General features: G+C 38.2%; 3 protein-coding genes across 8 annotated transcripts in view; 2 read left to right on the plus strand and 1 right to left on the minus strand.

Moving 5' to 3' along the window:
- LOC7490480 (probable serine/threonine-protein kinase PIX13) overlaps nt 1-24771 on the plus strand; it is a 62595-nt gene that overhangs the window by 11275 nt on the left and 26549 nt on the right. The gene's annotated exons all lie outside the window — the stretch shown is intronic.
- On the minus strand, nt 1244-4175 carry LOC7490478 (beta-amyrin 28-monooxygenase). Its single transcript, XM_024590736.2, has 3 exons — nt 2447-4175; nt 2019-2206; nt 1244-1645 (listed from the first exon to the last, which is right to left on the minus strand). The coding sequence occupies exons 1-3, from the start codon at nt 3393-3395 to the stop codon at nt 1346-1348; spliced, it is 1437 nt and encodes a 478-aa protein (XP_024446504.1). The 5' UTR covers nt 3396-4175; the 3' UTR covers nt 1244-1345.
- Nucleotides 8164-24771, plus strand: part of LOC7484046 (probable serine/threonine-protein kinase PIX13) — a 32912-nt gene continuing 16304 nt past the window's right edge. Inside the window, exons 1-4 of one of the 5 annotated variants that reach the window (XM_052448917.1) lie at nt 8164-8376; nt 8644-8993; nt 9631-9772; nt 9882-10021. In XM_052448917.1, the coding sequence (XP_052304877.1) occupies nt 8247-8376; nt 8644-8993; nt 9631-9772; nt 9882-10021 (762 nt within the window). In that variant the 5' untranslated portion in view covers nt 8164-8246. The remainder of the gene's footprint in view (nt 8377-8643; nt 8994-9630; nt 9773-9881; nt 10022-24771) is intronic. The other 4 variants (XM_052448912.1, XM_052448913.1, XM_052448914.1 and 1 more) reach the window with 4 other exon arrangements.

The following is a 24771-nucleotide window of genomic DNA, read 5'->3' on the forward strand; positions in this document are numbered from 1 at the left end:
TCCAGAGCTGCTGGTGCTGGTGGTAGGGCCTTTTCTGCTCAATTAAAGCTGACGACTAGCTAATTTTGGTTGTTGGGACCTTACTTAGATATTTTTATCATCCTCCTAGTTGGGTAGGTATTACTGTGGATTGCGCGGTGTAATTCCTTAACGTGTAAGTTCAACTCATATTAATGGCCTTCGTGTCCGAGTTCAACTCTTTACCCGCCTCCCATTTATTTCCCATCTAGAAAAGCGAAGAGAAAAACGAAGGGAAAGAAATGAGCCACGTCGCTAACAGAGAAGCAAGCAAGCAAGCAGCAAGGAGCTCCCAGCCCACTTTAGTTGAATGCCAACTGTGTGGGTGAGCATGAGATTTATTATAATTAATATTTTTTTAATACATACACATATGTTGATATTAACATAAAGCACATGTGTGTGTATTATTTTATAGTTTAATGATTTGATATAAAAACACACACTTCAAATTTATATATTAGTTAATTTATTTTTTATTTATATTATCAAAATTATCTAGATTCATCGGCTCCGGTCATGTCAAAGACAGGAGTCTCGGATTTTTACTCCATCTCTGAGAATGAATTAATGAATTCAATTAACTGCCAGTCAACCAACTGAATTCAATTAACTGCCAGTCAACCAACCGTGTGGGTGAGTATGATATATGAGATTTATTATAATTAATGAATTTTGGTTTACATGATTCAAATTTAAGGATCGGAAAGTTGGCTTGTGTTTGCGGAACGTGTCAGCACCTCCTAGAAAAATTAAAGGATTATTTATTTATTTATTTCTACCGTGGGCTTCCTATAATTTTGAATTTCTTTTTATCATTTTTTATCTCAACACGGTGGATATCCCTGGGGATCCTCCAACACTTTTGGTGAGAGCCCGGAAAATATCTTTCATTTTTTTTCACCTCAGTAATTGTTTCTATACTTTTATTGTAAAGTTGAGATTAATAATTAATAATATTCATTATTTATTTTTATCTTCCGGTGGGATCCTAGAATTATCTCAGAAATTATTTTACGAAATCATCTTGAAATTAAGCTTTTAAAACTCTGTTGTGGAATGATTTTCATTGTAAAATTATTTATGAATGTCAAAATTACTGATTAATAATATGTTAAACATTAAATTTAAAATGCAGCAATATAAAAAAGGATCAACAAGGGAATAACAGGAATTAAATAAATAAACACAAGGAAATCAAACTGGATGATATGATACAAAAAGAGAAAATAAAAGTGATGGATGAAATAAATATCTGCTGGACAAGAGTGAATTAAAAATAAAAAATAATGATTAATGACAAAAAAATTGTTTTCCCCTTAGAGCTCTAAGGCCTGTGAGGAAAGAGGCGAATGGGAACTCCCTTTTCAGGTATTGGCATCGGACTAAACATTATCTTCTCTTCTGCAACAAATTTATCAAACTTGAACCTTTTCACCAGATTGTGCATGAAAATAAGCATTTCTAGGCGAGCAAACCCTTGTCCAGGGCACATCATGGGTCCTCCACCAAATGGAACAAATGTGTAAGGAGCTGGTCCGGTCCCTTCAAATCTGGAAGGATCGAATCTTTCGGGTTCTGGGAAGTATTCTGGATTTCTATGCGTCGAGTTTGCATTCCAATACACCTGCATGCATGCCCACAAAGAAAAATTGTGATGAATGATTACGACTGTTGAAAGTCGGCTTCATCAGCATAATTGTCAGCGTAGTAATGAGCCTCTGACTTTGACAGTCAAATTATGATGTTGCTAGATCCTTGGACCAATCAATAACCACTAATTATAGTAGATAGTCTTACTGCATCAACTATCAACATTATCTTTTAAAAAACTAACGACTCAATCTCAATTTTATATGTGATTTATTTATTTATTATACCTTTTTGGGATTTAGGTAAGCTATCATTTGTAAATTCATTTTGTAGTAGTAACTTGGAAAACGATAAGCAAAAAGAAAAGGAACGAGAACACACAAACAATATTTAGAAAAAAAACTTGCCTTCCAGCCCTTCGGAATTGAGAAACCATTGAAATCGAAGTCATGGATGGCTTCTCTAACATTAGGAAAGGTGGGACAAAGTCTCAACACTTCACGAATTACATTCCAAGAATATGTCATATTTTGAATGTCATTCCAATTTAGCAAATCATCGCCAGGAGCTTTGGTTTCAGATATCTTCATTTGCTCTATTGACAAGAGAGAGAAAAAAACAGTTAAACAATATTTTGCTCACCATTACACATCAATCAATGAAAGCCCATCAATATTTAATCAAAGAGACTCTACTGTGAGGGGAAAATCATCTTATTTTAAAAAATTAAATTGTTAGATGATCAAATAAGATCTCAACATAGAATATTAAGCTATTAAGAGAAACTTGATGGATGATTTGTAAGGAAGAGCATGGAGTTATGAACAACACGTACCTTTGTAAACTGCATTATAAATAAGAGGTAACTCAGCAAGATACTTGACAATGAATGCACAAGCTGCACTGGTACTCTCATGGGCACTGGCTAATAGTGCAAGAATTGTGTCAGCAATGTCTAGCTCACTCATAAATGCTCCCTTCTCATCGCATGCCAACATGTGTGACAATATATCTTGCTTGGGTGATGCCTTTCCCTTTGCTAGATCTTTTTTTCTTTGCTTAATAATCGCAAAAAGCTCTGTTCTAATAATTGTTGAGGCCTTGATGGCACGGCTGAGTGGAGTTCCTGGTAAATCAATTGGGATAGAAAAAATACCGGAAACTACAAGGTTAAATGGACTAGCAAGTTTTGCAATGTGGTCGGGGTCTTCAATACTAAGAAACAAGCTACAAGCTAACCCAAATGTAAACCTCTTTGCCAGAGGGAACACAACCACCACTTTTTTATTTTCCCATTCTGATGCAAAGTGTCTTCCGGCAGCCTTATCGAAGATGCCAACGTATCTCTTCAAGGCATCAGGTCTCAACAATTCAGGGAGCAAAGTGCGCAGTCGATCAACTTGTTCAATGAGTGGCCTCTGAACTGAAGAGGGAAATATTTTGCACACAAAGTCAGGATACCAAGCTTTAAGAACCTTGTTCTTATTGGAGAACAAGAACCTGTTACCTGCAGCACCACACAAGACTGCTGCAGGCTGACAAAAAAGATTTGTTTTGAATACTTCTGATGCATACTTAGCTTTACGATCAAGGAAAAACTTTTGAGGATGGCCTTTGCATCCTGTCAACAAGAGCTCAAGGGTCTCCCCAATATAAGGGAGGCCTGAACTGCCAGGAGGAAGGTTAGGGTGTTTGAATTTTGATCTATGTTTGTAAACGATAATGGAAATGAAGAAGGTGATGAAGAAGACAGCTAAGAGGAGGTTGAGGAAAAAGTTTTGCATTGTTTACAATAACCTTTTCTTGTGCGTGTGTGCAGAGGATATTTGCGGCGTATAAAGTATTGAATAGATAAGAGAATGACGCTGAACTTATAAAATAGAAGTAAGATTGGTAGGTTAGAAGTTATGGCGAGGATCGTTTTTGCTGTATTGAAATAATATTTTTTTTTTATTTTTAAAAAATTATTTTTAATATTATATTAAAATAATCTAAAATTACTAAATAATATTAATTTAAAATAAATAAAAAAAATTTAATTTTTTTTTAAAAAATGTTTTTTAAACACCAAAATAAACAGGGATGAGAACCAGAGTTGCATTTGATCAGGCTAAACCCAGGTGACCTTCCGGGTCAACCCGAGTGACCCGGCATAATCTGGGTGAAACCCGGAATATATATACACTTACCAAAACGATGCCGTTTTGTTTCGGGGATAGAAACCCCGATCTGCCCTTCTTCTTCCCCTGTTCTTATGCTTGAGTGTTTGCTTGTCTAAATGGGAATTAAGAAGCATGAAAACACCAACAGCGGATGGTAAAGCTGAGGAAGAAGAGGTGGTGGTGTCTGAGAGATCTGAAGGAAAGAAACTGAAACAGAAAAGGAGAAAGATGAGGAGGAACAAGACCAATATTCGGATCCATATCAGCCAGGGAATTCTATAGCCGCCTTCTGTGAGCTTGTCGCCAAAACCAAACATGGATAGAAGAAGAGAATGTAGGTGTGGAAGCGGTTGTTTTAGAGAGAGAGAGAGAGCCCGGTGGAGGACACAATGATGGGAAAGGTAGGAGCTAAGCTATGGGAGTGATTTCAAGGGGGAGAGGCCTCGAAATCTGGATGTTGACTCTGAATCCTGGCAGTCAAAAAAGAACGCCGCAAAAAAGATCTCCACCCTCTTCTAGAAGACTAGAACTGATTAAAGTGGTCAAACGGCAAGGCTTTAGACATTGAAAAAACATCCCAAGAGTACATCATTAAACACCGGCACATAGTTGCGTATTAAATTGAAACAAGCTATTCGATTCTGTGAATTGAAAACAAATGAAGCACTTAAAACTAGGCTATAACGGGAAAAGCTAAGTAATCAAGCAGATTTAAAATAATTAACGTATATTAACTGATAACCATATTAAAATGACTTAGAAATAAAAAATAAAAATGTTGAATCTAAGATCCAATGCCACCAGGGAAGAGCTGTTATAAAATGCATTTGTTAATGGAACGCTGAATTGATTTTTGGATGGATGGGCATGGGTTATTCTTGGTGGGTTGAAGCAAGAGGGTAAGGAACCATACAACTTGTTCTCAGGCGTGTTTCTAAGGCGGTTGCTCTGATGTCATCATAAAAAATAATAAAGTCTAAATAGTTAGGTTTTTTTAGCATTTTTAATCACTCAAGTCGTCATTTTTCTGATATAAGAGTAATCAATTTTTATATCTTTAATGGAGTGAAACATCTTTTTAACTTTATTAGCTAAATTCAGATCTCTTATCTTATTTATTATATCATTAGCACAATACCTAATTACTCTCTTGAGTATACAAATTAGTCTTTAAATTATTGATGATTGATGGAGTTGGTGCCAATAAATCGGTGATTACACTGCTCATGTGACAAACTTTATATAGAATGGGAGTTTACAATCTCAGGGATTAGGGTTAACAACAAAAGCAACATTTATTTCTGGCCAAATATATATTTCATAATTCTTCTCTAGATCTGATGACCAAACAAAAGCAAAGAACAATAAAAAAGAAGAAGAAGATATATCATGATGAATATATACAAGAAGATTGAATTGTTGGCACATTTGGTTATATGGATCCTCTTTATGCTCAGACTGGTAATTTCCTGTACCTTGTATACTTGTAAGATTTTTTTTTACCAAAATCATGGCTGATGGTACTTTAACAGTAGAGGAATGGGCCGAGAAATATGTAAATAATAGATTCAGGTTGAGAGGCATAATAGACTCCAGGTTGGAGGGGAAGTATGTTACTGGGCAGGCTTCAGAAATAGCAATGCTTGCTCTGAGATGAAAGAAACACTAGAGAAGATCAAAACTCGTGCTTATAACCAGAAACATCTAATTGCCATGGTGGTATGTATTGTGTCCCTGTTTGGGCTTCCCTATTTGATATTTTTTAAAACGTTATATGTACGTATACGAACTTTCAAATAAAAATAATAGCCAGCTTTGTAATTCAATTCTGGATTATTTTCTAAAATTTACTTGTTTTTCAAAATAAAAATAAAAAAAATAAAATAAAGACCGGCTATGTGAAAAAAACAGGTCAGAAAATACATCTATAATTTTGATCAAGGCCTAATTGTATCCCATTATACCCAAAAATAAATAAACAATTCAAATTCAAGGTCAAATTAAAAGATTATTAGATGAATTTGCATAAAAATTAAGTCCAATGAGATAATTAAATTTTTAATAGGCTAATTTGATTTAATCATGGGTCAAATTGAATTTTAATTATGTTTAAGAATAATTTGGGTCTAATTAAAGGATTCAATTAAGTGCAAGGACTTAATTATACTTTAAATGGGTCAAATTAACTTTATTTGGAGTTTAATTGGTAAAAAATTAAGTTTGGGCGCCCAATTTGAACTTAATTAAGAAGATTGGAATTTTAAAAAACTAAATTTAATTTTTTTTCAAATTAGTTGATTGAAATCAGAAGTAAAATCATAAAAAAAAATATTAAAATTTTGATTGAAATTTAATTTTATACATAGTTTCTTTAGACCCTTGATGAGATGTTGAATTAGAGAGCTTACTTCAGGCGATAGAGATTCCAGTTTGTATAACTAATACATGTTTTATTCAGGTGATATATCTTTTCTTGTTAGCAATGTCTCGAATGATGACCAACATGATGGTTAAAAGAGTTTCGAATGATTTTCTCTGACAATTTGCTTAAAAAATCAGCTCTGTCTTCAGAATGAAACTTATTCCTAGCAATGATGCATTGTTAAATGACACTGATGAGTCCATATTATCTTGAACAGTGTCCAAACGAGAGGCAAGCGGACTGTGCGTTTCAATACCATTCTCCATGTGGAATTAAGCCTAGTTCTGAACTCTTCAAGTGTTAATGGTAATTTATCTCCATTGCGATGATTTTGGGTATAAAATGGGAATTGTGTGATATTTATGGAAGTGTGAAATATAAATATAAATACACAATTCAACTTATTTATTATTATGTATTCTTTAATAACGCGAAGAATATTCTTGATATCATGAATTGATCAAGTAGATTATTTTCTTGATTTTTTTATTTTTACATTTCATTAAAAAATCTATTTAATATGCATCTTAAATTAAATTTTATAAGATAGAAAAAGTGACACAATTCAGTTCAATGATTTTGGTCAATACAGAGAATCTAAATTCAGCATGTAAGTGAATATTATCATATCATTAAAGAGTTCTATGGCTAAAGCCCATTAACCAAGGTAGAAAAATTGACAAAACTCAGTTTAAAGAATTTGTTTTTTTCTAAATACAGAGAATCTAAATTTAATGTGTAAATGGATATATTATCCTATTATATGATGTGTTGATATTAAAAATAAAAATATATATTATTTTAATATATTTTTAATTATAAAAATATTTTGCATAAACACCCGGTTTTTCTACTTGACACTTTACAAGTTTTCACTTTAGTATGAAAATATTCTAGTGTTTGGTATTGTAGTAGCATTTGTGGTTGTGGTTTGGAAAAAGTTATTTTTTAAAAAGCACTTTTAGTTGATGTTGGTTTGGTAAAATATATATTTGATTAAAACTGTGGTTGAAATTAAGGTTGAACAAAAAATAGTTTAATGTGTTTAGTTAAGGATGTTTTTCAAATTGAGGTTATAAAATAACTAAAAAAGACATATATTAATATTGATGGTTTTTGATTGAAATATTGTAGATTTAACTAGTACTATTACATCATGAAATAAACAATATTTTATATAAAGTATTTTTTATTGTTCCATTAAACTATCTGCAATTCCATCACGTACAAAATCCGTCCGAGAAGGACTACAGTTTCCATGGCTTCCCGAGCGTGCAACAACATCATGTAAAATATCATCTGGAAAAAAATTGGGATTGCGATCAAATTCTGCAAATATTATATTATCATGTGATCTCTTTCTAATGTAATTATGTAATGTAATTGAATAATGTTAAACACTAGTTTTTTGAATAAAACATAATATCTAAGAAATGTTGTTGGATTTGTTTTATTTTACTGGATCGAATCCAATTCAATACATTTAGGTTTGGGCTGGACTAGATCCGACCCATAAATATTGAAGAGCGTCTTCATGTAGCAGCAGAAGAAGAAGAAAAAAAAAAAAAAAAAGAAGGGAAAAAGCAGGCTACCCTGCACGACATTTTCGATAAGTTTACTAAATAGTGAAGAGCGTCTTCTTGTAGCCTTAGTGGGACCATAACAATAAAAATATAATTAATATTTAACCAAACACTTATAAATAATATTTTACTGTAAATGCAGTTGCAGCTTCAAACATGCACTTAGAACCTTCTATATCTTAATAAATTATTATTATCATTTTCACATCCCTTCACTACGGACCTACGGTAACTAAAAACCTCTATGAACGGTAACTAAAAAATAAAATAAAAAACAAATGTATAATCAAAATAAAATAAGAATGTGTGGAGGAGAATTATTGTTTATACTTCATAGACAAAGACATGCGAGTCAATGAAACATGTATCTAGCAAGTCCACCACTTGTATTTCAAAATAAAATAAACCTTGCTGAGCGTGAGCGGGATCATTTACTAAAAGATAGATAGAATCATAGAATTCTTTTTTATGGGAATTTGTTGGAGTGCCAAGCCAAATCCATCCCCTGCACCAGCACCAGCTTCTGCATCAGCACCAGCCCCGGATCCATTAATTGACCCAGACGCAGCTCCTACCCCTCCTGGACATCTCATTGAAGGTTGGTGTCTAATTAACCATGACACCATTCTGCACATTTTCCTTCAATATTTTCCTAGGCCAGCTTGTAGGAAAGCTATTTGTAATTCAAAGCATTCTGTTTTTATCTTCTTTTTTATTTTCACTTTGAACTAGACTGTGATATGTTGGTGCATGGTTTTAATTTCTATACATGGTTTCTTTAGACCCTTGATGAGATGTTGAATTAGGGAGCTTGCTTCAGGTCATAGAGATTCCAGTTTGTACAACTGATACATGTTTTATTCAGGTGATATATCTTTTCTTGTTAGCAATGTCTCTGGCAACAGCTGGTTCTCTATAGCCACCACCAATTTTACAACATGGATTTCTCAAGCAAAGGATGCTATTCGGGGTAAAAATGTCCCCGAGGACATCGAAATCCCAGCCCTTCCGTCAAAGTTGAAAGTTTTCACGTTGGAACAATTGAAGGAAGCAACCTTCGATTTTAGAAATGACATGGTCCTGGGAAAGGGAGGGTTTGGCAGTGTCTACAAGGGTTCACTAAAAGAAAAGGTGCCTTTTAAGAAAAGTAGGAAATTGCGCATTGCTGTCAAGAAATTGGGTTCAAATAGCAAGCAAGGACTTAGACAGTGGCAGGTGATTGTATTTTATTGTTGATCTTGCAATTTGGGAGTCTTCAGTTAGCCAAATATGCATGATTAGTATCAGAATGAGAGGTTTCATTAGATGAGCCTCCTGTCTTGATTTAATATTTATTTTCTGGTGACTGCTGAACTTGTGCATTTCAGTCCAGAAATTTAGCTGTATTGTTTGCAATTAAAAAAGGATAATAATTTGTTGAGATGTGGCATGAATTCAAATCTTTATTGTATAAGGACTTCAATTTTAACTCACACAGTACAATGAAAGACTTGTGATTGTTTTGTCTAGAAAAAGATTAGGATTATGACTAAGATATATTCCCAATTTAGGCCTGGTTTTTTTATTTTTTTTTAAGGATGATCTGTTATGTTCTTGTGTGCTAAAAAGAGAGCTAGCATGAGAAACTCATAGTGTGCCATGAGGGTTAGATGTATCTGAGATTCGGGTTTGATAGTTCTTCAAAACTTGTACTGGTTCCGATTATAGTAAAATTTCTCTTTAATTATGAAAATAGGCATAGACGAACCATGTAAAATCTTTGTGATATATGGTTGTTACCTTCCTGTGATATTCTCTATATTTTTATGTTTGATCCTTTAGTGTGTACTTCCTTTATATGTCACTGGTACAGACAGAGGTTGGTTTCTTGGCAAAGCTTTCTCATCCCAACATTGTGAAGTTGCTTGGATACTGTCAGGAAGAAGAAAATAGAGAGTTGCTTATTGTCTATGAATTCATGGAGAAGGGTAGTTTAAATTACCATTTGTTTGGAAGTAAGGACTGCTAAACTTTGTTACATTTTAGAGATATTGAGCAAATGTTTGCTAATTTCATAGCCACAAACCTTCATTTCTTTCACTGCTTGTTTTTCTGCATGTTCAGAACGATCTGATCAGCAACTTCCTTGGGAAACAAGACTGATGATTGCAACAGAAATGGCTCAAGCCCTGTCTTATTTGCATTCTATGGATAGGCCAATAATTTTCAGAGATTTCAAGACCTCAAATATATTACTTGATGAGGTCATCTGTCTTATTTGCATTCTATGGATAGACCTCCGGAGCCATTTTTATCTGGTTGTATCCTGAAAAACCATCCATAAAGGAATATGTGGAACTCCGGGCAGCATTGTCCACTAAAACATCTATGTGTGGTAGAGGAAAATCATCCTTGGGGCTAGCTTTATTCAAATTCCGAAAATCCACGCATACTCTAATCTTCCCCTCCTTCTTAGGTACCACAACAATGTTAGATACCCATTGTGGATATCTAACTACTTCTAGAAAGCCAGCATCCCATTGCTTCTCGAGTTCTGCCTTGACCTTGATCCAGACATCCGGGTGGGCCCTCCTCAGCTTCTGCTTGATTGGCTTACAGCCTTCTTCCAACGGTATCTTGTGTACTACAATATTTGTATCCAAACCAGGCATATCTTCATAGGACCAAGCAAAGACATCTGAATATTCTTGTAATAGGGTGATCATTTTTATCCTTTGTTCAGAAGTAATTAAGGTACCTATTTTCAACTCTTTCTTGAGCTGATCACTACCCACATTGATGGTTTCGAATTCCTCTGCAGCAGGTTTCCAAGTTTGTTCCTGTTGTTCTACTAGCCTGGTGAATTCACTAATATTGCTTTCATCCCATTCTTCTTCTTCCATAGCTACCACATGCTCGTTCAAGTTTGGCCATTTATTCTTGATGCTAAATATATGTGATGTTGTAGGAGATCCGCTTTCAGGATTCCTGAAAGCGGGAAGTGTTTGGTGTAAATGCATAAAAAAGAAGGCAATTTGTGAAAAGTGCATGATCTCACAATTTATTTAAAGAAAAAGTGGGCTCCATGACAAACATAAAGTCTAACCGACAATTGAGCCTTGATTGTCGACTAGCGAAAATAAATGAAAACCAAACAAAGCAATGACAAAAGCATGTTAAGACAAACAAAATTGGTTTACATTTTGAAAACCACTGGAGCTTCTTGGGTCACCCAATTCTGAAACTTCTCGTCTTGAGCCAACTTGCGCACAAAGGTCTTGGCGAAGACTTCTTCTATGGTGTAGACCGTCAGTTGTGGGAGTGCTTCGTCTCCCTTTCTTGCTACTGTCTTCATGTCATCTCCTTCCACCTTGTTTTCCCCCAAGGTATTTATGCTCATGTTTGACAGCTCTTGATCAAGGCGTTCGGCTTCTTTATCATGTTGCATTATGTATGCAGCTTTTGGGAATGACACGCTAAGGGGAGGGATTTCTAGCTTTTCTTCATCAGGCTCTCTTCCTTTAATTCTAGCCATCCTTCTTGCCCTTCTCCGACCAGCAGCCCACCGATAATCCTTTTGGTTAGGTTGGTACCCTAACCCAAATTTTTGAGCAGCAATTTTCATCCATGCCAGATTAACCCCTTCTGGTATCTTGATAATAAAGTTATACTGAAATGGGATCCCGCGGTTCAAAAAGCAAAGACTTGCCATCCTTGCTGCTTCTGAGATCCTTGGCCTTCTTAGCACTGTGTTCTCCGGCACCCAGTTAGTGTTCACAATTTCAAAGGCATGGATATTGTTATCCTTGCAATCATTCGCTTCGATAAAAGGCACAGCTACATTCTTTATCATGGATACTGTCTCCTCAGCCTTGACAGTTACCAACATCCCATTCATGATATACTTCAGGCATTGGTGCAATGATGAAGCTACTGCCCCCGCTGCATGAATCCAAGGTCTTCCTAACAACATACTATAGGAAGGATGGATATCCATAACTTGAAGTGTTACTAGGAACATTTGTGGTCCCACATATAGCTCCACTTCTAGAGTCCCAATTATTGGCCTAGGCGAGCCATCATATGCTCTGGCCATCATAGTACTTGGCTTTATATGGGATTCATCGATCGGCATTTCTTCCAGCATGTGCTTTGGCAACACGTTAAGGGCCGAGCCATTATCAATGAGTACTTTTCCTATGAGGCAATCCTTACACCTAACCGTAATGTATAAGGGCTTGTTATGTCCGGTACCTTCAGCATCAAGCTCATCAGCCGTGAAGTACAGGTAATTAGTTGCATGGATCCTTCCCACTAGATGCTCCATGGTTTTATGTTCAATGTCTTGGGGTACATATGCCTCATTCAATACCTTCTGCAAGGCGTTTCGATGCGGCTCAGAGCTGAGTATCAGGGACATAAGGGAGATCCTAGCTGGAGTCTTCTTTAGTTGATCTACTATGCAATATTCACTATGCTTGATCAACTTCAGGAATTCATTCGACTCCTCTTCTGTTACTGGCTTATTAACTTCTAGTGCTTTGTCAAGATCTACCACTTCTTTACCCTTTTCCTTCCTCAACTCCTCGGAAGTAAAGCAACGACCACTCCTGGTCAGCCCACTTATCTCAGTCTGGAACAAAGGAAGAGGAGCTTGAACGTTGGAGGCATAACCATAATTATACGGCATGGCATTGTGATTCCCTTTTGTGTAGGACGGTTTAACCAAGATTAGCCTTGGGGGACCATTAGCTGTTTGTTGGACCCTGCATACTCCTGTCATCTCCATCTGACCTTCCATCATACTCACCTCACCCCTGTTCTCCATGGGTTCAATTCTCAATTGCCCCATTTTTAACATTTTTGCAATCTTTTCGCAAAACTCGATGCAATCCTCAATATAGTGTCCATCTCTTCCATGGAACTCACAATAACTACCTCCCTCCGAATGGCCTTCCATATTTGCCTCTAGAAATCCTGATCTTACTAACATGTAGTACATCTTTTCCACAGACACCTTCAGCACCTTGCATTGATTTCCAACTTCTATCATGCCTATTCCACTACTACTTGAGGCATGTTTAGGCAACGGGTTTGAATTAACATTGGGCTTGTCTTCAAAGGATACCCATCCTATCTTAATAAGCTCCAGCAATCTTTTCTTGAAAGCGTAACAGGTTTCAATCCCATGCCCAGGATTACCTGCATGGTACTCACAAGTTAACTCGGGCTTGTACCAAATTGGGAATGGTGGTTGTAATGGTAGTGTAGGGATAGGAGCTATGTGCCCAATGCTCAAAAGTTTGGCGTACATGTCCTTCAAAGGCATGGGTAGCGGTGGTAGTTGTTCTGAAGGGTATCTCGTATGGGGTCTTTGGTAGTGATTTTGGTAGTTTGATTGGTTATTTGTTCGATTAGGGGAAAAAGATTGGTTAAAGTTTATGCGTGAGAATTGAGAGGTAGGTACTTGTGGATTGTGGGAATCTACTTTCTTGCCCTTATACCCGTCTTCCAAATTGTTAACATCGCCTTCTCTCTTCCTTCCAATAAAACCCTTCTTTTCCACTGGCATCGCTATTCGCCCAGCTTTAATCCCTTGTTCTATTCTCTCAGCTATGCGTACCGCATCATAGAAATGTTGAGAGGAGCTACCCATTAGGTGCTCATAATAAGGTGCTTTGAAGGTATTGGCAAACAAGCTCACCATTTCCGTTTCTATCAAAGGGGGTTGGACATGCATTGCCTCATCTCTCCATCTTTGCGCATAAGCCCTTACTGACTCCTGGCTCCTTTTCTCCATTGCCATTAGACTTGTTCGATCAGGAGCGATTTCCATGTTAAACTTGTACTGTTTGAGGAAAGCCTCCACCAAGTCTCTCCAGCTCTTGATCCTGATGCTGTCTAACCTCATGTACCAGCTTAAAGCGGATCCTGCTAGGCTATCTTGAAAGAAATAGATTAGCATTTTATCATCACGAATTACTTCCGCCATTTTGTTGCAGTAGGATCGAAGGTGAGTGTTTGGGCATTCCAGACCGGTATACTTAATGAACTCTGGTATGCGAAAATCTTTTGGTACCACGATGTTTGGTACCAAACATACTTCGGCTGCTCGCATAGGGTCAAACCAGTCATTACCCTCAACTGCCCTTAATCTTTCTTCCAGAGCAAATAGCTTGTCTTGGTCTATCAAACTGGGAGACCTATTATCCGGGACTCCCTCCGTTGTTAGGTCAACAGTGACTGGAGTATGAGGTGGTAGGATAGGAGTAATAGGCACAAACTGTTGTTCATTGGCCGAGTTTGCCCCCTGGTTTTGAGATGCTTGAGGAATGTGAACTGCTGGCGCTCCTTCAAGCTGTCGTGCTGATGTTCCCTCCCCATTTTTAGCCCTTAGAAGCTGCTCAAGTAAGTCGGTTAGCCGAGAAACTTCATTCTTTACAGACTCCAACTCGGTCTGATAATGTGACTCTAAGTGAGCTCTTTCTTCGTTCTCCATTCTCGCTCGAGACCGGGTGTTGTGGATTTTGGATGTGGGACCTATGTTTCACGGTCTGGGATGCATGAAAAAAATGTAAATGAATGTATGATAAAGAAACAATGCATGAATACTCTTAGAAACTTGTTTTTTTAAAAAAAAACGATCGATGGCCAACATTCCTCTTGTGTAATGGGCATGGACTCTTTTTGTCACGTTCCTTATCAGGAGTAGTTGTGCTCAAGCTGCTGCTTTGGTAGGCTTATATTTATAAAAGATGGGTCAAAGCCCCTTTTCATTAATATTGGCTAATACATCTCTTGAAGAGAGGGTACAAAATAATAAAAAGATAAATACATCAATCTTCCTCTTCATCCATATCTCTAGCCACTGGTAGGAAAGCGAGGCCTCGATTCTCAATTTTCTCTAAAAAGGCATCTGTCTCAGCCAAGCTTTGTCGATAACGAAAGATGTCCCTTCCCACCCTTCGAGCATTGGCTCTAATAATTCGTGCGTGAATGGCAGCTTCATCCATTTGCTCATCTACCTTGGCCATCTTCTCTATAAGCAACATGTTATTCCGATTCAAGGTATTGTTGTTGGTGTCGATCTGTTCTTTATGTTTTTCTGAAACTTCCAACCTGTTGGTCAACTGTTTCACCTTTTCTCGTTCTTTGTCAAACTTCACCTTCAACATTCTAATTTCAATTTTCTTAGCTGCCAAATCTGCCTTCAAAACCTCTTCTTCATTCCCCTTTCTTTCGAACTCTTGTAATTCAGCTAGCCGACTTTCTATCATCATATATTTCTTGTTTAACTCATCATACTTCTCAATTCGGTCTAATAACTCTGCTTTAACATGCAAGAATTTGTCCTGATTGTACTCAACATTCTCTTGATAGCCATCGAAGTCGGCTTTCAATGCTTCCAACTCAGAGCTGCTTTGCATCAAATCCAAAATCAGTCTTCCTCTTTCTTTCTCAGACTCTTCTATTACGGCCTTTCCTTTGCTCAATTGCAGCTCCAACATCCCTATTTTCGCATCTTTGGCTTTGAGCTGTTCGTTTAGAAACACTCTGCTTTTATCTCCTTCCATCATCATCTTTTCTAATGCTGCTTTATCTCCCTTACTCTTTCCCAATTCTTTTTGTAGCCTTTCTATTTGCTCTATAAGGTCTTCCTCATAACTGCCCTTTTTTCTTTTTAATGACCCTTCTTTAATTCGTGAAGGCCCATCTTCAGAACATGGCTTTTTCGAAGCGGCAATCGGGGTCAAATTCCTCCACTTTTCATATCCTTCACTTGAGCTAAGGTCTCTCAAACTTTCTGACTCCTTTTGAATTAGAGTCAACTGGCTCCAATCTTGTTTGATGGTTTCAAGGACTTCTCGCGCGGATTGATCCTTAAAAAACCCGGAAAATTCAGCAAGTCCCACAGTTCTTGGGATGTGTTGTATGCCACCTAATTGTCTTACCACCAGAGCCGGAGCGTAGCTGACATAACCTGTGATCCCAATTAAAGGTACCCAGCATTTTTGTCCACAACTTACTATGACATCAACTGATTTAACCCAAGGGGCCTTCCAACTAAAGTTGCTATTAGGTAACTCTTGCAGTTTTTTCATCCAACCTTGATCACCTAGGATTCCCCATTCTTCTTCCTCTACTATCTTCAAAGGTTTTTGGTTAAACCACCAAAAATTATTAAAGATCGGCTTCTTGGTTTCAACATGGCTTACCATCCAGATGTATAATAACTGAGTACAACATCTTACTGCGCCTTTCCCTGTTTTTCTAAAATGGTTGAGGGTCAGCAAGGTCTCAGCTAATATGACAGTTGTAGGGTTGACATGAGTATTTTCATATTCCACGAATGCAGCAGCAGCTTCTAGACTTATAACCCCTTTTAAGCTTGGAAATAACACGAGACCATAGATCCCCAGAGCGATTAACCTGTCTCTTTCTAGCACTGAGACGCACTGCTCCTTTTTCTTTTCTAGTTCAACCTCCAAAAATTTCCACTTTAAACCGCTGCCATTCTTCTCTAAAAATCTGCTCAGATGTGGAATCTTCAATAATTTCGACAACTCAGGAATCACCTTGTCATTTCTCAAAGGAAAATAAACTTGGTGCAGGTGTTTGGGAAACTCCATCAACATTCCATATTCCTCTATAGTGGGACACAAATCCACATTTCCAAAGGAAAAGCATCTGTAATCGGGATCCCAAAAGTTAATCAAAGCTTTAATTGCTGGATTCAATACTCCTATCTTTGCAATTTCCAATAATCGCCCATACTTCCCAAAAAATGCCGCCTCATCAATATTCTGACTATGGCCCAATATTCTCTTCATCTCATATACTACACAATTCAGGTCTTTGACTACTGGAAGCTTCCTTGCATCATATCTAGAGCAATCTCCTTCTGATAGTTGCGACAATTCAGAATTCTGCCCATATTCCACAGTAGTAAATTTGGTAATGATGGCCATCTTATCGTTTCAAAATGACCTGAAAACCAAATACTTTATGGTTTAGGTTGTGTTATGCAAAAATGTATTTTGTGGGGGCATACACCCTATAGCCTGGTTCTAAATCTTTTGTGTTTGACGAGGGTAGGTTGGCTATTCAGTCTCTAAAAAGGGTCTCTTGCTGTCCCAGTGATTGCCCTCGTGGAGGCAATATGGGGGCTTGTAGGCAATGAGATGGTCACATGTACCAACCATTACCAGTCTAAGCACTCAGCGAAGAGTTGGGGTTTACACAAACTTAAACCTTGACTAACAGTCGTAAGGTAAGCTGCTAGTCCCCCACTTAACTTAAAGTTTGTGTGTGCTCTCAATAATCAAAGTATGTGATGCATGTGACAGTTCTATAAGATGTATGAGACAGTTCTATGAATGCATGAACAATGTGTGTAAAAATATTTAAAGCGTATAAGCAGGTAACAAAAGGAAAGGCATATTAACAATAAACACACGAAAATAAAAACAAATCAGACAAAAACAAAGCTTAATCCACAAGGTCCCCAGTGGAGTCGCCATTCTGTCGCACGTGAGCGACGTCGCGGCGATCGTCCACCCTTGAATGTGTGATGGGGATATATATATCTGGTAAATATGGGGAGACAAGGAATTCGTTGTCTCCTAGTAGTGAAAAATGGTGTGGGAGTCGCCACCTAGTATTTTGGTTACTAGGAACCCTAACTGGTCTCAGAGATCGGGTACGGGGACTGGTTGCGTAAAGGGAAGGTATTAGCACCCCAAATACGCCCTACCTAAGGTAAGCTGCATCGTTTTATTGTCTGATAAAATTTAAGGTGTTTTCGTGTGTTTCCTAGTTGTTGGTCCATCTACGGTTCAAGAAAAGTCCTCCTCAATAAGGAGGTCCTTATCTTATCGGGTAAAGCCTAACCGTTCTAATGTCTAAAAACACATATTTGTAATATCAAGAATATGTTTTACGTATAAATTAGTAATCCCAAAGAAAAAAAGATTTTTTAGAATTTTTTGAAATATTGGCCTAGTTCTCATGGCTTGAATAAACTGGTTATTAAAGCCAAAATGCATGCTAATACATATATTGTTTTGAAATTTCTTTTGTTGTGTGAAAATATGATGTTATAATATTTATATATATATATATTGGAGAGACTAGGCCGTATTTTAAAACAAAACATTTTTTTAAAAATATGTATTTTTGTACGCTTTGACGCAAATCGGGTATTTTAATACTGGGTTTGTAAAAAATACAACCAAATATTAATTCACTTTGATAAAATAAATGCCTAAAAATCAACAATATTTTCAAAGATATTTTTAGAAAATTTTTGAAAGCAAAAGACATTTTTTGTTTTGAAAATCTTTGATGTTTTGATGAAAGCCGGGTATTTTAATACCGGATTTTGTATCTTTACAGTGTAAAATACCAACCAATATTAATCAAAATACAGTAATAATATTACAACAAAATCACCTATATTTTTCTATAATTTTTGCAAATTTTTATAATTTTTTCATATATATATATATATATATATAAATAATACAAAATATAATATATATATATATATAATAATATTAAATCGGGCTGGGCCGGCCCAAACCACTGGGTTGGACTCAGCCCCAAAATTGGTGGGTGATTTCGGCCCAAACTGGGTTGGGCCGATCTCGGCCCAAAAAAAACATTTTCTTCTGGGCCAGACCCGGCCCAGAAGACAGGGCTGGGCCAGGATCCGCCTGGCCCAAGCCGAAACGGGGCGGGGGGAATTATTTTTCCCCCACCCCTGCATGCAGAACGCTACTCGTTCTGCATGCGGGGAAGGAAAAAGAAATGAACGCGAGAATGAGAAGAAAAGTTACCTGGCGCGGAGGAGGCTGTGCGTCGCTGGCGGTGCTGCGGCAGAGGTTGGTGGCGGTGGCGTAGCTCTCGGACGGCGGCTCCAGGCGGCGCTGCAGCTGTTCCGAACGTCCGTTTCGCCTTTTCTTCCTATGTTTCGGTCTTCTCTTTTTCTTCCCTTCCCTCTCTTCTCTCAGTCTGTTTTTCTTTCCTCTGTTATTTTTTATGTTTTTCTCTCCTCTCGGTTTCTCTCTTCTTTCGGTTCTTCCTCTCTCTCTCCTCTGTTTTTTTTTTGTTTTGTTCTCCTTCTTCCTCCCCTCTCTTCTCTCCTTTCTTTCTCTGTTTTTCCTCCCCCTCGTTTCAGCGTTCTTGGCCTCTATTTATAGAGGCCAAGGACGCTGTTTTTTACAGCTCTCATGGGGGGCAGCCGGCTGGTCGGCCATTGGGCGCGGCTGCCGAGGTTCGGTGGGTGGTGCGCGGTGGTTGGTCGGCCATTGTGTCCGGTCGGTGGGCTCCAGGCGAGAGAGTGGCCGGCAGAAATTCAAATTAAAGCTTCCCTTTCTCCTTCTTCCCCGCTGCGTGATCGGGGGAAGAAGATGAACAGTGTCGTTCAAAACGACACCGTTCTGCTCTTTCTTTTTTTTTTTGTTTTTGAATGTATGAAACGGCGTCGTTTTGGAGAAAACGCGCCGTTTCATTTAAATGTGGCGCCAAAACGCGCCAAATTTCAAATCAGCCCTCAATCATCTTTTCTTTCTTCAATTGCATCCCTGCCAATTTCGGTCTCCGTCCCTCTTGTTGGCCGCGTTTTTCACTTTAGTCCTTGGTCTCTGATTTATGCAATTGAGCCCTTAATTGATCAAAAAAACTTCTAATTTCTTCAATTAGGCCCCTGAATCAATTAATTCCAGCCCCTCCATTTACGCGCCTCTTCCAATTTGGTCCCTGGTTTCGGATTTTCTCAATTAAGTCCCTAATTGGCCCTTAAACTTCAATATTTATGCAATTAGGCCCCTGATTTGACCTAATAAATTCCTAAAAAATATATTTTGGCCCCAGAACTTAAATTTCTTCTAATTAAAGCCCAAATTGACTTAAAAATCAATTTTTCTTGCAATCAAATCCCCTATAAATTCATTTAAAAATCAAATTAAGTCCATAAACATCCAAATTTGGGCTTTTCTCCTCAAATTTCAAATTTTCCTTCTCAACAGGGCTCTCCTCCTTCAAGAATATAATGTCAAAAATCCAATCTTTGTATTTTTAACCTTATTGATCGATTTTCCAACCATTTTCTGAGCGCTTCTGCCTCCTGTTATTTTTTCTTAACCTCCTTTGGCTATATACATATTTTTATATATATTTTGTGGGGACCCAAAAATGGGTTACAACAGATGCCCCCTCTTTATAATGCTTACGGAGCAGAGGTTTTGCGCAGTAAGTTTTATAAAGATAAACCCTAAACGGAACTCCCAAAACTGATCTGGTTGAAGCTTGATTGACCTGAAACTTGTCTTTTACAGCAATCCTCCTTAACTTCAAAAACTATGATCAAAATTTATCATCTTGAGATCCCTTCTGGCGATCTCTCTAAACCAAAATCTATAATTATTGCTTACTCAACTTGGAATCCCGTCTGGCAATTCCCTTTTAACCAATATTGAAATACGAGATCCCTTCTAACGATCTCCTTTAACAAAAAATCTTAGAATCCCATCTGGCGATTCCTTGTAACCAATGTTGAAATATGAGGTCCCTTCTGACGACCTGCAAATAGCAAAATACGAGATCCCTTCTGGCGATCTCCTTTAATCGACCTGAAATCCCATCTGGCGATTCCTTTTATTCAAACGAAATATGAGGTCCCCTGTGGCGACCTCCAAATATCAAAACACGAGATCCCTTCTGGCGATCTCCTTTAGTCAACTTGGAATCCCATCTGGCGATTCCTTTTATCTCAACAGGTAATATGAGGTCCCATCTGGCGACCTCCAAATAGCAAAACACGAGATCCCTTCTGGCGATCTCCTTTAGTCAACTTGGAATCCCATCTGGCGATTCCTTTTATTCAATGAAAAACGAGGTCCCATCTGGCGACCTCCAAATAATGAAACACGAGATCCCTTCTGGCGATCTCCTTAAATCAACTTGGAATCCCATCTGGCGATTCCTTTTATTCATGAAAACCGAGGTCCCATCTGGCGACCTCCAAATAATGAAACACGAGATCCCTTCTGGCGATCTCCTTAAATCAACTTGGAATCCCATCTGGCGATTCCTTTTATTCATGAAAACCGAGGTCCCATCTGGCGACCTCCAAATAATGAAACACGAGATCCCTTCTGGCGATCTCCTTAAATCAACTTGGAATCCCATCTGGCGATTCCTTTTATTCATGAAAACCAAGGTCCCATCTGGCGACCTCCAAATAGTGAAACACGAGATCCCTTCTGGCGATCTCCTTTAATCAACTTGGAATCCCATCTGGCGATTCCTTTTATTCATGAAAACCGAGGTCCCATCTGGCGACCTCCAAATAGTGAAACACGAGATCCCTTCTGGCGATCTCCTTTAATCAACTTGGAATCCCATCTGGCGATTCCTTTTATTCATGAAAACCGAGGTCCCATCTGGCGACCTCCAAATAATGAAACACGAGATCCCTTCTGGCGATCTCCTTTAATCAACTTGGAATCCCATCTGGTGATTCCTTTTTTTTTTTTTTTTTTTTTCAATAGGTAATACGAGGTCCCATCTGGCGACCTTCAAATAGCGAAACACGAGATCCCTTCTGGCGATCTCCTTTAACTTGGAATCCCATCTGGCGATTCCTTTTATTCAAAGCGATACGCGAGGTCCCTTCTGGCGACCTTCTTTGACCAATATCGAAATACAAGATCCCCTCTTGCGATCTAAGACAACTTGGAATCCCATCTGGCGATTCCCTTTTATTCGAAGCTGAAATAATGAGATCCCTTCTGGCGATCTCCTTTAATCAAAAACCAAAAAATCTATCTTGTAAATCGGTTAACCTGGAGTCCCCTCTGGCGATTCCCTTTTACCGCTTGCTCGATGTCGCTCTGCCTGATGGCAGGGTTTGAACATTATTATTTTCTCTTCTTGTTGTTTTAGAATCAACTCAATGATTTTTTTTTTCTTCGTCTTCAATTTTGTTGGAATGTATTAAGGTCTCCTCCTGTAACGATCCAAAAAAACATATATGCAATGATTTATGATTAAATGCCATGCATGCATTCGTACCTGGTTTTGAAACATAGGCCCCATCATCTTCTTCGAGTTCATGAGATTCCCTCTTAACATGAGCTTGCTTTTGAAGTCGTATGCTGGATTCATCTCTCGTGTTGCCTCCGATCATATTCTTGGAGAAGAAATCTCTGACTTTCTTCAAATAGCCCTTTTTCAAAATGTATGACTTGTCATTGCCTCTTTGTCATGCTTTTGTCAAATGTTTTAGCTTGGTTTTTAAAATCTATAGGCTTTCGTACATGAAAATATCTCTTATTGCCCCCAGTGTAGGGGTGTGATTCTAGTCTAGGCTTTTATAGAGAGAAGAAATTCGTTCAGCCGATGCTAAACTTTTTAAATGAGATAACACAAGACATGCACTGTTGGGATTCATGCAAAAATGACTGTTGTGAGATCAATGCAAAAGAGAAAGAAGTCAATGGCCAAACTTTGCTTTATTGATTTAAGAGCCTACATCAAGCATAATATCTTTTTACAGAGTCAGAATTCACAGGTCGAGCTAGGTCTTCTCCATCCATTCTAGCCAACTTCAGTGCTCCTCCTGAGAATGCCTTCTTTACTATGTAAGGACCTTCGTAATTCGGTGCCCATTTGCTTTGATCGTCTCCAGGTAGTGACAATATTTTCTTCAATACTAGATCCCCTTCTTGAAACAACCGCGGTCTAACCTTCTTATCATATGCCTTGGCCATTCGTTTCTGGTACAGTTGGTGATGACATATTGCAGCCATCCTCTTTTCACTGATCAGGTTCAGTTGCTCATATCTCACTTTGGCCCACTCGGCCTCTTCTAATTCGGAGTCCATCAATACTCTTAACGACGGGATTTCTACTTCCAAAGGCATCACTGCTTCCATACCGTACACCAAAGAATATGGAGTTGTTCCCGTCGAGGTCCTAACTGTAGTGCGGTATGCGTGAAGAGCGAATGACAACATCTCATGCCAATCTCTGTATGTGACTACCATTTTCTGAATAATCTTCTTGATGTTCTTGTTGGCGGCTTCTACTGCGCCATTCATTTTTGGTCGGTATGGTGAGGAATTCGAATGCTTGATTTTCCATTTAGTACACAGCTCCACTATCATTTTGCCATTGAAATTCTGTGCATTATCTGTCACTATCTTTTCCGGAGGACCATATCGACAAATCAAATCCTTTTCTATGAACCTCTTCACTACCTTCTGTGTTACATGGGCATACGAATTAGCTTCCACCCATTTGGTGAAGTAGTCAATAGCCACAAGGATGAATCTATGACCGTTGCTAGCTTTTGGGTTAACAGGTCCGATCACGTCGATTCCCCACATTGCAAATGGCCAAGGAGATATCAGATTAAATAGAGGAGCTGGTGGCATATTGACCTTGTCACTGTAAACTTGACATTTATGACATTTCCTGACATAGTCGATACAGTCTTTCTCTAGTGTCATCCAAAAATAACCAGCCCTTTGGATTTTCCTTGCTATCATATGTCCGCTAGCATGGGTTGAGCAAATCCCCTCATGGACCTCCCGCAATGCCTTTCTAGCATCTGCCTCATTCAAACACCTTAGCAGGGTTCCATCAAATGATCTTTTGTACAAAATCTCTCCATCTAAATAGAAGTCTATAGCCAACCTTCTCAAGGTTTTCTTATCCGTTTTGGAAGCTCCCATCGGATATTCCTGATTTTGCACAAGGTTCTTGATATCATAATACCAAGGCTGTCCGTCTATCTCTCCTTCAACTAAGCAACAATGAGCTGGGTCATTTCTAATGTCAATGTGTACCGGTTGTACTTTGCACTTGAGATCAATGGTAGTCATAGCAGCTAGTGTGGCCAAAGCATCCGCAAAATGATTCCCCTCCCTTCCCAGATGGGTGAATCTAATTTCTTCAAATTCCTTTGCTAGCGTGGATAGGTATTCTTGGTACGGCCTTAACTTTTCCTCCTTAGTCTGCCATTCCCCTTTAACCTGACAGATAATCAACATTGAATCTCCATATACATCTAACTTCTTTATCTTCAACTCTAATGCCGCTTCTAACCCGAGGATACAAGCTTCATACTCAGCTGTGTTGTTGGTGCACTCGAAATGTAGTTTAACCGAAACTGGATACTGTTTCTTATCTGGAGAGATTATTACCGCACCGGCCCCGTTACCATATACATTCACTGCACCGTCAAAAAACATCGTCCACCAATCTGTCTTCTCTTCTTCTTTCTCTATTGACAATATATCTTCATCAGGGAAGTCAAAAATCAAAGGTTCGTAATCTTCAACAGCATTATCAGCCAGATGGTCCGCGATTGCACTTCCTTTTACGGCTTTCCTTGTCATGTATACTATGTCATATTCTGCCAATAGAACTTGCCACCTTGCAATTCGACTTGAGAGAAATGGCTTGTTACAAATATACCTCAGAGGATCCACTTTTGAAATCAACCAAGTGGTATAGTATAACATATAATGCCGCAACCTCTTTGCTGCCCACACCAACGCACAACAAAGCCTTTCTATCTCCGTGTATCTAGACTCACATTCAGTGAATTTCTTACTTAAGTAATAAATAGCTCTTTCCTTCCTTCCGGTTTCATCATGCTGACCCAATACACATCCCATGGCTGCTTCAGTTACTGTTAGATATAGTACTAGAGGTTTTCCTGATACCGGAGGAACCAGTAAAGGTGGATTTTGTAAATAATGCTTGATTTTATTGAATGCCTCCTCACACTCCTCATTCCAGGTTCCAGGATTCTTTTTCCTTAGTAGTCGGAATATTGGTTCACACGTCGTTGTTAACTGAGCTATGAACCGAGCAATGTAGTTTATCCTTCCCAAGAATCCTCTTACTTCCTTCTCCGTCTTAGGGGATGACATAGCTTGGATGGCCCTTACTTTATCTGGATCCACCTCTATACCTCTATCACTTACCACAAATCCTAACA

Source organism: Populus trichocarpa, chromosome 18 (genome assembly GCF_000002775.5).
Source record: "Populus trichocarpa isolate Nisqually-1 chromosome 18, P.trichocarpa_v4.1, whole genome shotgun sequence".
Taxonomy (NCBI): Eukaryota; Viridiplantae; Streptophyta; class Magnoliopsida; order Malpighiales; family Salicaceae; genus Populus; species Populus trichocarpa.

Coding starts and splice junctions, on each gene's coding strand:
- LOC7490478 (XM_024590736.2), bottom strand. CDS start 3,395: ATGCAAAACTTTTTCCTCAACCTCCTCTTAGCTGTCTTCTTCATCACC. Junction 2,207..2,446: donor TTATAATGCAGTTTACAAAG/GTACGTGTTGTT, acceptor TCTTGTCAATAG/AGCAAATGAAGATATCTGAA. Junction 1,646..2,018: donor CAATTCCGAAGGGCTGGAAG/GCAAGTTTTTTT, acceptor GCATGCATGCAG/GTGTATTGGAATGCAAACTC.